The 14,035-nt window shown below is 36.2% G+C and overlaps 1 protein-coding gene across 13 annotated transcripts in view; it reads right to left on the reverse strand.

The window, feature by feature from the left end:
- Window positions 1–14,035, reverse strand: part of TTLL5 (tubulin tyrosine ligase like 5) — a 278,632-nt gene that overhangs the window by 150,101 nt on the left and 114,496 nt on the right. For 6 of the 13 annotated variants that reach the window (XM_076003842.1, XM_076003841.1, XM_076003845.1 and 3 more), the window contains 7 exons: window positions 12,042–12,162; window positions 9,311–9,457; window positions 8,096–8,199; window positions 5,220–5,347; window positions 2,617–2,700; window positions 1,644–2,045; window positions 870–914 (listed from right to left, as the gene is read on the reverse strand). In XM_076003842.1, the coding sequence (XP_075859957.1) occupies window positions 870–914; window positions 1,644–2,045; window positions 2,617–2,700; window positions 5,220–5,347; window positions 8,096–8,199; window positions 9,311–9,457; window positions 12,042–12,162 (1,031 nt within the window). The remainder of the gene's footprint in view (window positions 1–869; window positions 915–1,643; window positions 2,046–2,616; window positions 2,701–5,219; window positions 5,348–8,095; window positions 8,200–9,310; window positions 9,458–12,041; window positions 12,163–14,035) is intronic. The other 7 variants (XM_012742399.2, XM_012742392.2, XM_076003844.1 and 4 more) reach the window with 3 other exon arrangements.

A 14,035-nucleotide genomic window follows, 5' to 3' on the forward strand; every position in this document is an offset into this window, starting at 1 on the left:
TAAATGTATAAGACTTAAATATAAGAGACTAAACTATAAAATTCTTGGAAAAAACATAGCAGGAAATTTTGGTGACCTTAGATTAGGCAATAGTTTTTCAGATATGATGCCCACACCACAGGTGAATAGGAAAAAAAATAGAAAAATTGGACTTTATCAATTTAAAACATTTGTGCTTTAAGAAAGTAAAAGGACAACTAACAGGCAGAAAATATTTTTAACATTTATCTGACAAGGGGATTGTACCTAGAGTATATAAAGAACATTTATATTCAAATTAAAAAGGGAAATATATCAATTTAAAAATGGGTAAAGAATTTGAATAGACATTCCTCCAAGGAAGATATACAAACAGCCATTAAGCATATGAAAAGATGTTTATCATCATTAGCCTTTAGGGAAATATAAATCATAACAACAAAAAGAGACTCGATTTCGCATCCACCAGGATGGGTAAAATCAAAAAGACAGACAATAAGTGTTGGCAAGGATGTGGAGAAATTGAAACATCCATACATTGCTGGTAGTAAAATGGCACAGCCACTTTGGAAAACAGTTTGGACGTTCCTCAAAAAGAGGGAACATAAAGTTATCGTATGACCCAATAATTCTTCTCTAGCTATACACTCAAGAGAAATGAAAACGTGTGCACACAAAAACTTATACACAAATGTTCATAAAAGCATTATTCATAATGACCAAAAAGTGGAAACAAACCAAATGCCCATCAACTGACAAATGGATAAACAAAATCCATATATCCATACAACAAAATATTATTCAGCCATAAAAAATGAAGTACATGCTACAACATGGATGAACTGTGAAAACATCATGCTAAATGAAAGAAGCCATTCACAAAAGGCTACCTATTGTACGATTCCAATTATATGAAATGTCCAGAGTAGACCAATCTGTAGAAACAGAAAGTAGATCAGTGGCTGCCAAGGGTTGGGGGAGGAAGAAATAAGACAGTGACTACTAATAGGTATGGGGCTTCTTTTGGAGATGATGAAAATGTTCTAAAATTATTATAGCTAGTGGTGTTGATTGCACAACTCTGTGAATATACTAAAAACCACTGAATTGTACACTTTACAAGGGTCAATTTTATGGAATGTGAATTATGTTTCAATAAAGCTGTTATTAAAAAATGGCATAAAAACATGACTGATAATATGGGTCCACTTCATTTAAAATTAGATACCCTATTTTAAGAATTCTTTGGTTATTTTATCCATGTCATTTTTGACTTTAAATACATTGAAAAATAAAAAATACTGATTTGTCTGATGTCAGGAATAACTATTTGAATCAGAAAGAATGCATATAACACACTTATAGGTCTATGGTTATCTGTGATGGGAAATCTCTTGACAAGACTGTAGGCTCCTAGTGAACAGAAGCCTTGTCTTATTCATCTCTTTATCTCCAGTACCTAAAAAGAAGTCCTGTTTCATTCTGTATCAATGAATGAATGCTACTGGACAAAATGAAAGCGTCTTTCTTAGTCATATCAAAACAGTGCAGTATGTGTCCCTTTACTTTTCAAAAGAAAAGGCAAAGGGAAGAGATGACATTCTTTTTTCATTGGGGCAGGGCAGGAGCTGTCATTGTGGGCTGCCTTTTGTTTTCTCACTCACCTGCCTTTGCTGAAGAGGGACGAGACAATTTCTGGCTATAGATTTGTGCAGCACTTTGGAAAGAGGAAAAGGGGCCAATGGTGTAACTGCCTGATCGACAGCGTGGCAGGCAAGTGGGGCTTGGTATGTTCTGTGTTCCAGGATGTATAGAGGGAGAAGCATTGTCAGAGCCTGTGTTCAGTAAGATTGCTGGCTGGTGAGGCATGCTGGGGATAGCTGGAGGGATCTGAGACAAAGAAGAATGGTGGCCAGGCCCTGGTGAGAGGTCAGAGGTTGAAATAATAGATGACAAATGGGTGTTGGGAATTTTCTGCAGAAGAGTAGCAGCAGGACCAGAGACAGAAGTAGAGGAAGAATTGGTATAGACTAATTTAGCCTCTTTTTCAGCTGAAGTGGTAAATCCTATTAAAAACAAAACAAAACACAAAAACAGATCATTTTAGGAAAAATGGACATATAATCTCTATAAAACACAAACATTTTTTAAAACATCAAAATAATCTTAGCATGAAACAGAAATCATGATAAATACAGACTTTAATGAGTATTCATCATGAACTTAATGAATTTTACCTACCAGAGATGACCTGGCAACAGAAATAGGAATTTACTTTTAGTCCTTTCTACAAGCAAGAGTTGGTACTACCTCCACAAAACAGAGCGGGCATGTTTTACACATGTTAGGACATCAGGACAAAGTTTCTGCTAGCAACAGCTAATTCCTTTCCCCCTTTTTTTCCAACCTTCTAGGAAAAAAGAAAATGCCCAGAATTTCTAAACTTAAGAAAATGAAAAATTCTTTGGAAGGAAAATAGATTATCAATAGATAAGAGGAAATTCTAAAGGAAAAGGAAGAATAAAAGAAAAGGGTTAATATTCCATGCTTTTGAAATATTTAATATCTGATGACTATTTTTTTCTTTTAGGGATTTATCAGAGAGCAAGCAATCTATGTAGGTTTGAAATCACTCACGAGATAATTTATCACAATGAATTTCTATTGCCTGTTGCTGTTTGGGTGGCTTTATTTTCACTTCTTCCATCGTCTCAGGGTGATCTAAAGTAAGAAATACTGAGTTTAGGCTCTCTTACTAACAAAATACAAAGCCATTGCTCTATACATAATTCTGTTTTCAAAAATATAACAGAACTACTAGTCAATGCTGGGGAACACTGCATGTCTCACCAGTTTTCCAGGGATGACCACACCCACAGCCCTGTTGGGTGGGCAACCAACTAAATGATTCTCAGCTATTCCCAACCCAGGAGCTATTCCCAGCTCCAGCTAATTGAATCAGGGAAAGTTACCTAAACCCAGGACAGCCATCCGTGGACTACTAACAAGCTAGATATGCCTGGGAACAAATTAAGGGTAGTTAGATGCTTCATACAGGAATTCAGAGTGGGAGGGAGTGTGGTCTAAGAGAGCAAGTTGGTTGGCAGTACCAACTGGAGCCAAGAAGTCATAATATGTATGGAGCAGGGCAGCTATCATGAGATAAAAAGAGCAACCCCAGTATTTGTTGGTATAATACCTGGATACTATAATGGCTCTGTATTTTAAACACCCAGTTTTACTTGAAATAAGTGGTAATACTGTTACATACTTGTTTGTTCATGTTTGAAATGACTCCAGATACTATACTGTCAAATGTCATAATGTTGTTTCCTTGACTGAGGATTTCCTACTACCCCTCTAGTTATTCATAATAGATACAGACAGGTACAGATATTCTTACGTCAAGGTAGTCCTTAACATATGACCCCTACAATTTCAAATGACCCATCTGTACAAAGGTGCTGCCACTACCTGCTGTTAGGGCTTCCTCATTACTAGTAGGGGCAAAGTTACTGTATGAATACCCTTCTAGGCGCCCACCTACCCAGGTTAGCACACTTCTCTACCCTAAGAATCCCTCAGCCTCCCTTGCCTAAAACTCTTACAGGAGCTTTTCAGAGCTTCCACCAACCTTCTTGGATTCACTCACCCAACTTCATATACTATACGATAAATTTTATAATGCTAAAGACTATGACAGTCCTGGTCATTGTATTCCTAGTAGTTATCAAAGTGCCTAACACATAATAGGCACTCAGTAAAAATGTATAGAAGGAATGAATGAACAGATGAATGAAGTTAAGCAAGCTCAAAGAAGAAGGCTGGATTCTGGACTTTTAGTAAAACAATATTTTAATTAGTGAGTTAAATAGGCTTTTCTGGGGTAGCCGAGGAACCAAATCAGTTTTTAAAACATTAACTCTGTTTCTTTGGGAAAATTCATTTCACATTTTAAGTGAGCAATTTCTGGCCAGGCACAGCGGCTCATGCCTGTAATCCCAGCACTCTGGGAGGCTGAAGCAGGAGGACTGCTTGAGCTCAGGAGTTAGAGACCAATCTGAGCAAGAGTGAGACCCTGCTTCTACTAAAAATAGAAAAATTAGCCAGACATTGTGGTGTGCACCTATAGTCCCAGCTACTGGGGAGGCTGAGGCAGGAAGATCATTTGAATCTAGAAGTTTGAGGTTGCAGTGAGCTATGATGACTCCATGGTACTCTACCCAGGGTGACAGAGCCAGACCCTGTCTAAAAGAAAAAAAAAAAGAAATTTCCCTGGCTATTTCCACAAAAGATTATGGTAGCCTTAAGAGCAGGGAAGAAATCTCCACCTCTGAATCTAGTACTTGGCAGAAAACAAAATCTTTTTGTCTTTCACTGACAAAATTAGTATGTTGATTATGCTTACACTTCTGTCTAGGCTTTAAATGCATCTATAGTTAAAGCACAGAGCTTTGTTTATAATATCACTGCTATTTTTTTTATCATGATAACATGAGCTAGAAAGCCCAGTATATATTCAATTACAAAATTCCTGATCATGGAGTGTCAAAGCAGTGAGAACTTTTAGAAACATGTAGAAGTATTTTGGATTATCATAATGCCTGAAGGAAGCCAATAGCATACAGGCCTTAGAACCAAGAATATGAAACATCTCACCAGGTATGGAACAGCCCCACACAACAAAGAATTCTATCCATAATGCCAATTCTGTTGAGCTAGAGAAAGCAACAAACTTGACAAGAGGGAGAAACAATCATTAGAGAGGCAGGAGAGTGGAGATTAAGAGCACAAGCTTTGAGTCAGGTAGACTAGGAATAAATTCCTGTCCCTGCATGGTACAGAGTAATTTTGAGCAAATTACTCAGTCTCTTTTAGCCATTTTCTTATCTGTAAAGAAGTTTTATAATAGTGCTTAATCCACATGATTTTTGGAAGTAAAAAATAAGACCATGTCCAGCAGATAGGAAGATAAGTATTCACTAAATGTTAGCTATTACCAGCTTTTCTTGAAAAGCTTGTTGTTATTAATTACCATGGGGGGAAAAATTAGATCATAACCCTCTTCTGCTTTTAGGACAAAAAGCACTGTCCCCCATCTTCTACCCCCACCCTACGCTGTGAAGTTTCATCACGTTGGAGACTATCAGTGCTTAGCCAACACATTATTCTTGACTCTCCTCTGAATTTCTTATTTCTTCACTTCTTCTTATTTTTTATTAATTAACCAGCATACTTACCACCTTTTGCCCCACTATCAGAATAACTGTTGCTGTTCTTAGAACTTTTAGAGTGAGTCCCCAGGAAGACGCTTGCAGACTTGTTTTTTTGGGTGTAAAAAGTCAAAACCTCCTCCAGTTCAGCCTCACTGAAATGAGGAGAAAAAGTATGATCATACAGGAAGCTATTCTGGAAAATCTTTCTACCAGATTTTATTACGGAAACAGAATAAGCTGGAAAAGGGGAAAATGAAAAGCACAAGCTGAAAATTCCCTATTAATAGATGGTTAAAATGAAATATAAATGAAAACAATCTGAAAAATGTAAAGTATGATAAAGCTTTATTCATCCCACAGTGATGAATAAAGATATACACTGTCTAATATGGAATCTACTAGTTATATGTGACTACTTAAATTAAAATTAAATAAAATTAGAGATTCTTTTCCTTAGTTATACTAGTCACATTTCAAGTGCTCAATAGTCACTCACAGAATATTCTATTGGACAGCCACATTCAAGATCCGGAGTCAACAAACTAAACACTGGAACAAACCTGACCGGCAACCTGTTTTTGTATGGCCCCAGCTAAAAACTTTTTTTATACTTTTAAAGAAGAATATGCAAAAAGACCATATGTAGCCCACAGAGTCCGAAATACTTATTTCTGTCCCTTTACAGTTTGTCCACCCCACTTTTAGACAATAGAAGTATCTTCACTAAAGGAGCCACTTATCATCTTAATTGCTTCCCTAAGAAATAAGGAAACCTACCAGTGTAAGCACAGATGAGTTCACTCACCATTTATACAATGCAGGAGACTGAACTAGATGATCTCTAAGGTCACTTCAAACTGTTGAAATTATATTCTCTTTATGACCATCCACACAATACAAAGTATAAGGAAACAGAGGGCCTAAGGGAGTCTTCCAGTTAATATATCATACATGGATTTTGTAACATCTGTAGCGGCCTCTCAATGGTCTTTTTCTTTTCTTTTTCCTGAAGCCGGGCTATGTTCCAGGGTAAGCAGCCATCAGTGAAGCATGCCTGCATTATCACCAAGAACCCATAGCCCATCTTCAGAGCACACTCTAATGAGAACCTAGAAACCACCTGTATGAATTTCAGTGTAAGCCCCAAGGTCTTTAAAAATAGCTGAATACCCCAAGATAAGTAACACAAGTAACTATCAAAGATCTACAGCTGACATTGCAAACAGGCAGCTGCTTCTGCCTGTTGTTGTGTGTTATTTAGCCCTTCACAAAATACTAAAAGGCAAAGGTTATGGTTGGTCAAAATACAAGCTGCTTTATACCTGTCTTATACTCTGCCCACTTTAAAATTTATGTTTTCCTTCCTGACTCCCGTAGGTATTTGAATTTACCAGCCCTGACAAAGTATCCATGTATTCACCCCAAACTTAATAAAAGAAGAACTGAGACTACCACATACTTCCCAACAATCAACACATAATCCGCAATCAGAAGTAATTATGTTCCAATACATTTTATCTCCAAATCTACATAATTAGTTAATAGAATGTGTAATTCATTTTTAGCATCCAGTTAGACCTGCTAGGGAAATACACATCACTTTTTAAAAGGATGGGCTTTTTTCTTTTTTTTATGTATTTTTAGGGATTTAGAAGATCCAAAGGAGGAATCAGAAATTAATCTTTTAGCATTAAAAGTAGAGCTTTTTCTGAATATAATCTAGTTCTTTTTCCTTTTCTATTTTTATAATGTTGGTATGAAAAACTGCTTCTTACATTGTTTCTATACCTGCTTTATCAATCACATTACTCAAGACCCAAGAATGTCAACAAAAATAACATCATACAATTATGGACTCCTACAAAATGATGTGTTTGTTTGTTATGTGTTTAAGCACATGATACTGAGGCTATAATGAGGTCTGTACAAGGTGCTAAATAAAGATTATACTGTGCTTATGATTGATAAACCCCCACCTGATTTAACTTCACAAATCAACAGTGTTGATTTTCTATTGATTTTCTCCTTATTATGACTTTCATGACTGAAACCTAAGTAATGGGGTTTATAGTTACTTTACCCTTTTTTTTCCTAGTTTTGCACAACTCTCTACTTAGAAAAAGTCCCTCCAGTATGAGTTTTACAAGATTTAAAATTAAATGCCTTCGTTATCTCCTCCTTTAGAAACCCAGTATAAATGGACAAAATGGCCTGGCTGACTTGTATCAAGATAGAAAACTGAATGCTGAGATTTTCAATCCCTAAAGGCTAACCCTAAGCATGAAAGACTTGTTCTATTTTATATAAATTAGGCGTAACCCTCATAGTGTTGAGAAATTGCCAATTTCTCAACCCACTCAATGAAGGCAAAATTTGGTCATCTCCACTGCATCAGTAGGTCAGGGATAAATTCAGACCCAGTAAACACCAGAAGCCTCTAACTCTAAATTTCCAAAGCGCTCTCTCAGCACTTTGAGTGGGGTATACTTTGAAGGCTGTCTAGTACTACAGCTCAGATACTCAGCAGCAGTGTTTTGACAACTGAAGCCATGACAACAGTAACATAATTGGCTGAGATATGAAGAGGCCAAGCCTATGCAACTTTTTCTCCTTCTGAGAATGATTTTTTTCTTTTTTGTTCTTTCTTTTCTTCCTTTCTCTTTTTCTTTAGAGACAGGGTCTCACTATGTTGCCTAGGTTGGCCTCAAACTCCTGGCTGCAAGTGATCCTTCTGTCTCAGCCTCACAAGTAGCTGGGACTACAGGCACACACCATTGCACCCAACATTGATAATAATTTTATTCACATCCATGTGTCAGAAACAGGGGAATGGTGGGTATTCAATGGGCAGTATGGAAGATGGAATAAGATGGTTTTGATAAATCAAGAAAATCTTCTACCTTGCTTGTCTGATAAACTCTTGAAAGCTTTCCGTATTCACCCCATCTTCCTCTTCTTCCTCATGTTTCTTCTTCAATTTCTTTTCAGCCATCTGTTCCGTTTCCTACCCAGTGCCCAAGCCCCACAGAAAAACAAGATAAAATTGACTCCTGATAAATGGTACTTCATCATCTAATTTCATTACCCTTAGGTTAATTTGTCCTTATAGTAAAGTCATTTAATTCTTCCTTGTACTTTTGTCACCTATAAATTTGATATCTTACTTTTGGCTATTATTTCATGAAACGTTTTGAAATTCCGAAGTAAAAGTTGCAAAACAAATATAAATTTTTATCATGGTTTTACTTTCTACTTATACAGGCTATTGATCAAAAAGCTTTTTATAGTAATTTAGTAATATCCAAGATCATACTTGTAGCTTTAACAGTATGACAACACAGACACAGTTTTTTGTTGCAATTAGGAGAGGAAAGATAGGTATTGGAAGATACTCTTATATCAGCTTCCAAATTGAATAAACTCTTCACTTATATAAGACATAACAAAATTCTCAACAGATCTGGAGTAAATTATAGGTATGGGGTTGGTGCACTGATGTTCTACTAACCATTCTATGCAACTTCAGAAAAGCCATTTAAATTTCCAAGCCTCAGCTTTTCCATCTGCAAACTGACCATATTCCTCCCACCCCCCAAATGATATTTTTAATGCATCCTGAGACCTTTGGCTATAGAATGCTTTGTAAAATAGTCTAACTAAATAATATATTTCCTGGGCTTGATTGTAAAATGATGTCACTGTATAAAATGTTTCAGAGAAGAAAGTGTAACTCTCTCAAGAAAGAAGAATACATCATTATATCAAATCTTCAGTTTAAATTTGCTCCCAAACAGTCAACTCACCATTGTCCACAGGCACAATAACAACAATGCAGACTCACATAGCCCAGGATTCATCACAGGTGCAATAGAACTCAAAAGGAATATACCTTTTGATAAGAGTTAATGATGGACACTTAGCCTTCAGAAGTAATAGTTCTTCAGCCCAACTAGGTTAAGGTGTGGGGTCCTGCTCTCCCTAATAGTAATGCACAGAGGATGATGATGCTAGAGAACAGAAAAAGAACCTCTCCGCCCAGTTGAACAGAGGCTTCTAATCTTTTCCTGACAGCGTGTAGCAATTCAAAGCAGAAGACTAACAGATAAACCAATTACCTTGTTGTATACAACAATAAAGTCACCCAGTTGGTGGGCCAGGATTCTTCTGCGTTCTAGAAGTGCCAATCGTCGACTGGGTAATACCATCCTCAGTGAATGCTGGAGGTTACTTGATGCTCGCTTAAGGAAACGAACTACCAGCTCCTGTAAATTAAAGAATCATGGGGGGAAAAAAGAGCATGGATTATGCTAAGCAACAGAAGACAAGGTATGAAGGGATTATACAACGGAGATATGAGAAGAGACATATTATACATTTCAACAAACAAGACCCAAAGCAAACATGATAGGTATAAGAAATTACACAAAGGTGAAACAAAAGAAACTTATTCTTTTCCCCTAAGTAAGCTGACAATTAGAAAATAAAAATCAAATATGTATGCAAATTACTATGTAATAATAGTTATAAAAGTACCATAATACATATATAAATAGTATTATAATAATTCAAAGAGCAGATATCATTTCTAATAGCATGATCAAAGATAGCTATTTAGAGAATAGCTAAAGACAGTGGAAACTAAAATTGTGGGAACAGAAGAAATCATCAAAGGTGAGAAGGTTGAAAAAGATACATACTTTTTCATATTCACACTTAGGAAAGAGGAGGAAGATTCAGAAAAAATAACAGGGTAGAAACATCAAAAATATTGGAAGAAATCTAGTAGAAAATCGTGTCCTGGAGGACAACGGAGGAAGGTGTTCCAAATCAAATGTGCCTAAAAAGGACCACTACCCAGACAAGGCTCTGGATCTGGCCATTGAGGGATAATTTCAAGAAACATTTTTATTATAAAGAGAGTAAAAGAAAGATAGTAAGAAAATGCATAGTTAATGAAAAATATAGGTAAAGAGTAGAAACTACTCATTTAAAAAGTTTAGTGATAAAGTAAAAGAAAGAACTGTCATAGCAGCTTGAAAGGTGATGCCTTTTTTTTTTACTTCCCCAAGGATCAGAGAGCTTTCAGAGTTTAGGGTTGGCAAGGAGGGCACAGTGTAAAATCATTAAGGGAAAGAAAGAATACATTTCACTTAAGATGGGGACAAAGGATTTTGACATCTGAACAGATACCAATCGGGTGACTTAAAACATCATAAATGCTTCAAAGAGACATTTTGTAAGGCCAAGGACCTTAAAGATATTTTGCCCCATAAACACAATAAAATTGACAATAGATGTTGAGAACTTCTGTTGATATGTCTTCTGTGATTTGTGAGATAAAAAATTTCTAACGCAACTCAGATCATAGAGGGTAACTCTACATCTACCTTCTTCATAAGCAAGACCACTGCCACAATCATCAAAGAATGAGTTAGGGTTTGCTTGCTAAATACATTTTCAAGAAGGAATTCAGAGAACCAGTATTAAGTTTTGCAGCAATGATTCCAAATATTCTTGTATAAACCCCCATAGAAACCCCATGTAAATTCCAAGCCAGCATTTGCAGTGGTTATTCTCTTCTGAATTATTTTTTTTCTTCTTGAATTTGATTTTGGCTCATTGTCCTTTGTGCCAATTTACTCCAGCATAAATGGAACAGCCTCATAACCAGAGGGTTGAATTTCATAGTTCTACTCAGCTGTCTTTACTATAGGGTGGTTTAAGCTGAAATATTAAAACACTATTTTTTCACAGTGGAGCAGACAAACTGACTCTCAAAAGGCAGTCTCAATTTTCCACTTGGAAAGAGCAGAGCTAACATTTTCCACTGATGGTTGAAGGATTATTCACAACACACAAGGTTTTATCTCTGAGTTATATTGGCTACTATAAATTCACAAGTTGTTTTCTGGGATAACCAACATGTTTTTATAATAAGCCTGGCACAAAGACCTGTCTTTTGTATGTGGAGGACTAGAAATTATAATAGGGTTACCACTGAGTGGAATAAAGGATGCAGCTTTCTCAGACTTTTCTGGTGACAAATCCCTATTGTTAAAAAGGTTATAGAAGGACTGTAGCTTCTTCTGTAAGCTCTGACTTTACTTGAAGCTTGAAGCTCCCTAACATTCTGATCCAAAAAAAAACCCAAAAACTTTCCTGGAAGATTAAATCCCAGGCATGTTCAAATGACTGATATACAGCAAAAATTATCACACAAGTTTGATTCCAGTAATCTAAGAATCCTATAAAGTTATAATTAGTAAAGAAAAAATATGAAGATACGGAATAGTGCATTCTGAGAGGGCCCACAACAAGGTGTTGACTTTCAAAGAACTAACTTGACTCCTCAGGACAGAAAATAAATGCCTTATGATACATGAAAGAAATAGAAGAACAAGTAATGTACAATTATAACATCTAGGTTCAAGTTCCAGTTTCACCACATACAAGCTATGGGAACAACAGACTTGGCTTCTCTAGGTCTTTGTTTCCACATCTCTAAAATAGATAATGCCTACCCAAAAGTTAATAAAATGTGAGTTGGCTTGAGAAAGAACTGTAAATTGTTATTCATTCTGAGGTCTTTGTACAGGGCTTAACATCAATTAGAAATCAATTTCCATTTCAAAATGAAATAAACGGATGTCCTCACTACATGGTGCAACGAACATAGCTTCAAGATGAAAGATTTGCTTCACATTAGAATATAAGACATCTAGAAACTTTATTATGTAGTAATCCTTTCACCGGAAGAATATATTGCTCTTTATCCTAATAGAAAAAAAAAAAGAAAGAAAGAAAGAAAAAAGGAAAGTACAAAGGTTCCAATAAGAAGAGCCTCACCATCTGTTCATCCTCTTTGGCAGCCCAACTGGCACTGAACGTCTGACCTCCACTGTCTTTCATCAGGCGAATTTGAACATGTTGGAGATAGGCAGAGAATGCTATTCGGGCCTGCACTTTGCTATAGAAATCCAAAACAACATACCGTTAAGAGACAGAATTGTAAGCCTATCAAATGTGTATTTGCCTCTCTCAAAGTGGCCTTTGAGGATACTTTTATTAGGATGGCTAAGAAATATGAAGCCCATCTTATAGCCACTGAATAAGATTCCTTCTAAACAATACATGAGGTTTAAAATTTTTTTTTCCTATTAAAAGAATCAAAGATAAAGAATCCTATTTATTTTCTATTATTAGCATGGGAGAAAAAAAACCAAGAATAGAAACTTAGGTTTCCTATTCACCATCTTATCTTTTTGAACTTTTAAACAACTTTCTTGGGGGAAGAAACAGGAGAAATATTGAATCTTCACAAGAACCACTGTATTAAGGAAAAAAAGGTTTTTTTTTCCACCGGAGGTCCTCAAGAATATACTTATCAGTTAGTGAAAAAGTATGGATTTTGCTATGGTAACTAATATTTCTAGTGTGTAAAAACATCCAAAGCAGGAAACAGATAAATCCTACAAAGGACCTTTTAAGACTAAATTTTAAGGTCATGCTTTTCTCAACTACAAGACAGCAATGGCTGGAGCCCAGAACAAATGAGTGAGGTCCAACAGAGTTTGGCATAGATGAACTAATAGGCCAGGGCAAGCCCAGATGTTCAGTGGGAAAAAGAAATCCTTAAATATAGTGAAAGGCACCCTCAGCAACATCACTGAAGAACCCATCTATTTTCTGCCTGGTGGTCTAGGCTGGAAACAAGGAAACCGATCAAGCTATAGTTAGAAAGACAGAAGTACCAGAGAGACACTGATGATATTCACTTTAGCTGCCAATTGTGGCAGATCTGTTTTCTTTTAGGCGAGCTTTTGGTTACTTCAGCTGATCGGCCTTCTGACACTGTAGCCAAAATTACATCAGTGAAGATTAGGGCCCAACACAAACTTTGTTTACAATCCTCACACATGCAATCACTGAATGCTTTCTACTCACTGTTCCCCCAAGGTTAGGATGAAGAATTTGTCCAGAGGAAACTGGAAATCCTAAGAGGGCTCAGTCTAGCTTCCATGTGTGTGTTGGAGAACTGGAGGGCAGGGGAGTCAGGTTGGGGAGTAGTGCTTTTGATAGCTTAATACATAAGAGCTTTGGAACATGAACTATAAATAAGGCTAGATCTTTCTACTAACAGGGATCATTTATAGGAGCACAATATGACTTTGAAATAATAAATATGCATTTTCAAATACTTCTCAACAAAGACAATAATTATATTCTTGTTCACCCATAGAGCATATGCCACTTTTCTATCAACCATTCCCATAAGCTTCACCTCCTCAAAAACTTATTTTCAAGGCAAAATAAATTTAAAAGGTTCTCAACTTTGTTCAATGAATTCACTAGCAATATAACGAGCAAGAAATAGCATGTTTCAGATATCTCCAAATGTAGCAGAATATCCAATTTCACTGATTGAAACCCTTATACTATTATAAAACATGAAGGTCTTTTGGATAAGGGAATTATTGCTCATAAATTGAGACTTTAACCATTGTTTTGTTGCAGATCAAATGAATAAGTAGAGGTTTTTGTTTCTATAAACCTTATTAAGGAGATCCCTGGGATGTTAATTCTGAGATTGTCTTCAAGGTCCAAGACACATTGCTCAATTAGTCATTTGCAACAAACAACAAAAAAAAAAGATGAAAGAATGACGACCAGAATAATTTCTACCAAAGAAACCTATTTTTTTAAAAACAGAAGGTTATATAGATCTTTAGTATATAAAATATACAACAAGGAATCTGTGACTAGAGTCTTGAACCCTTGTCATGTACCTTTACTAAGCCTCTCAGTCACCTCGGAGACACTCCACAGGACAAAGGGCAGCT

This window comes from Microcebus murinus, chromosome 6 (assembly GCF_040939455.1).
Source record: "Microcebus murinus isolate Inina chromosome 6, M.murinus_Inina_mat1.0, whole genome shotgun sequence".
NCBI lineage: Eukaryota > Metazoa > Chordata > Mammalia > Primates > Cheirogaleidae > Microcebus > Microcebus murinus.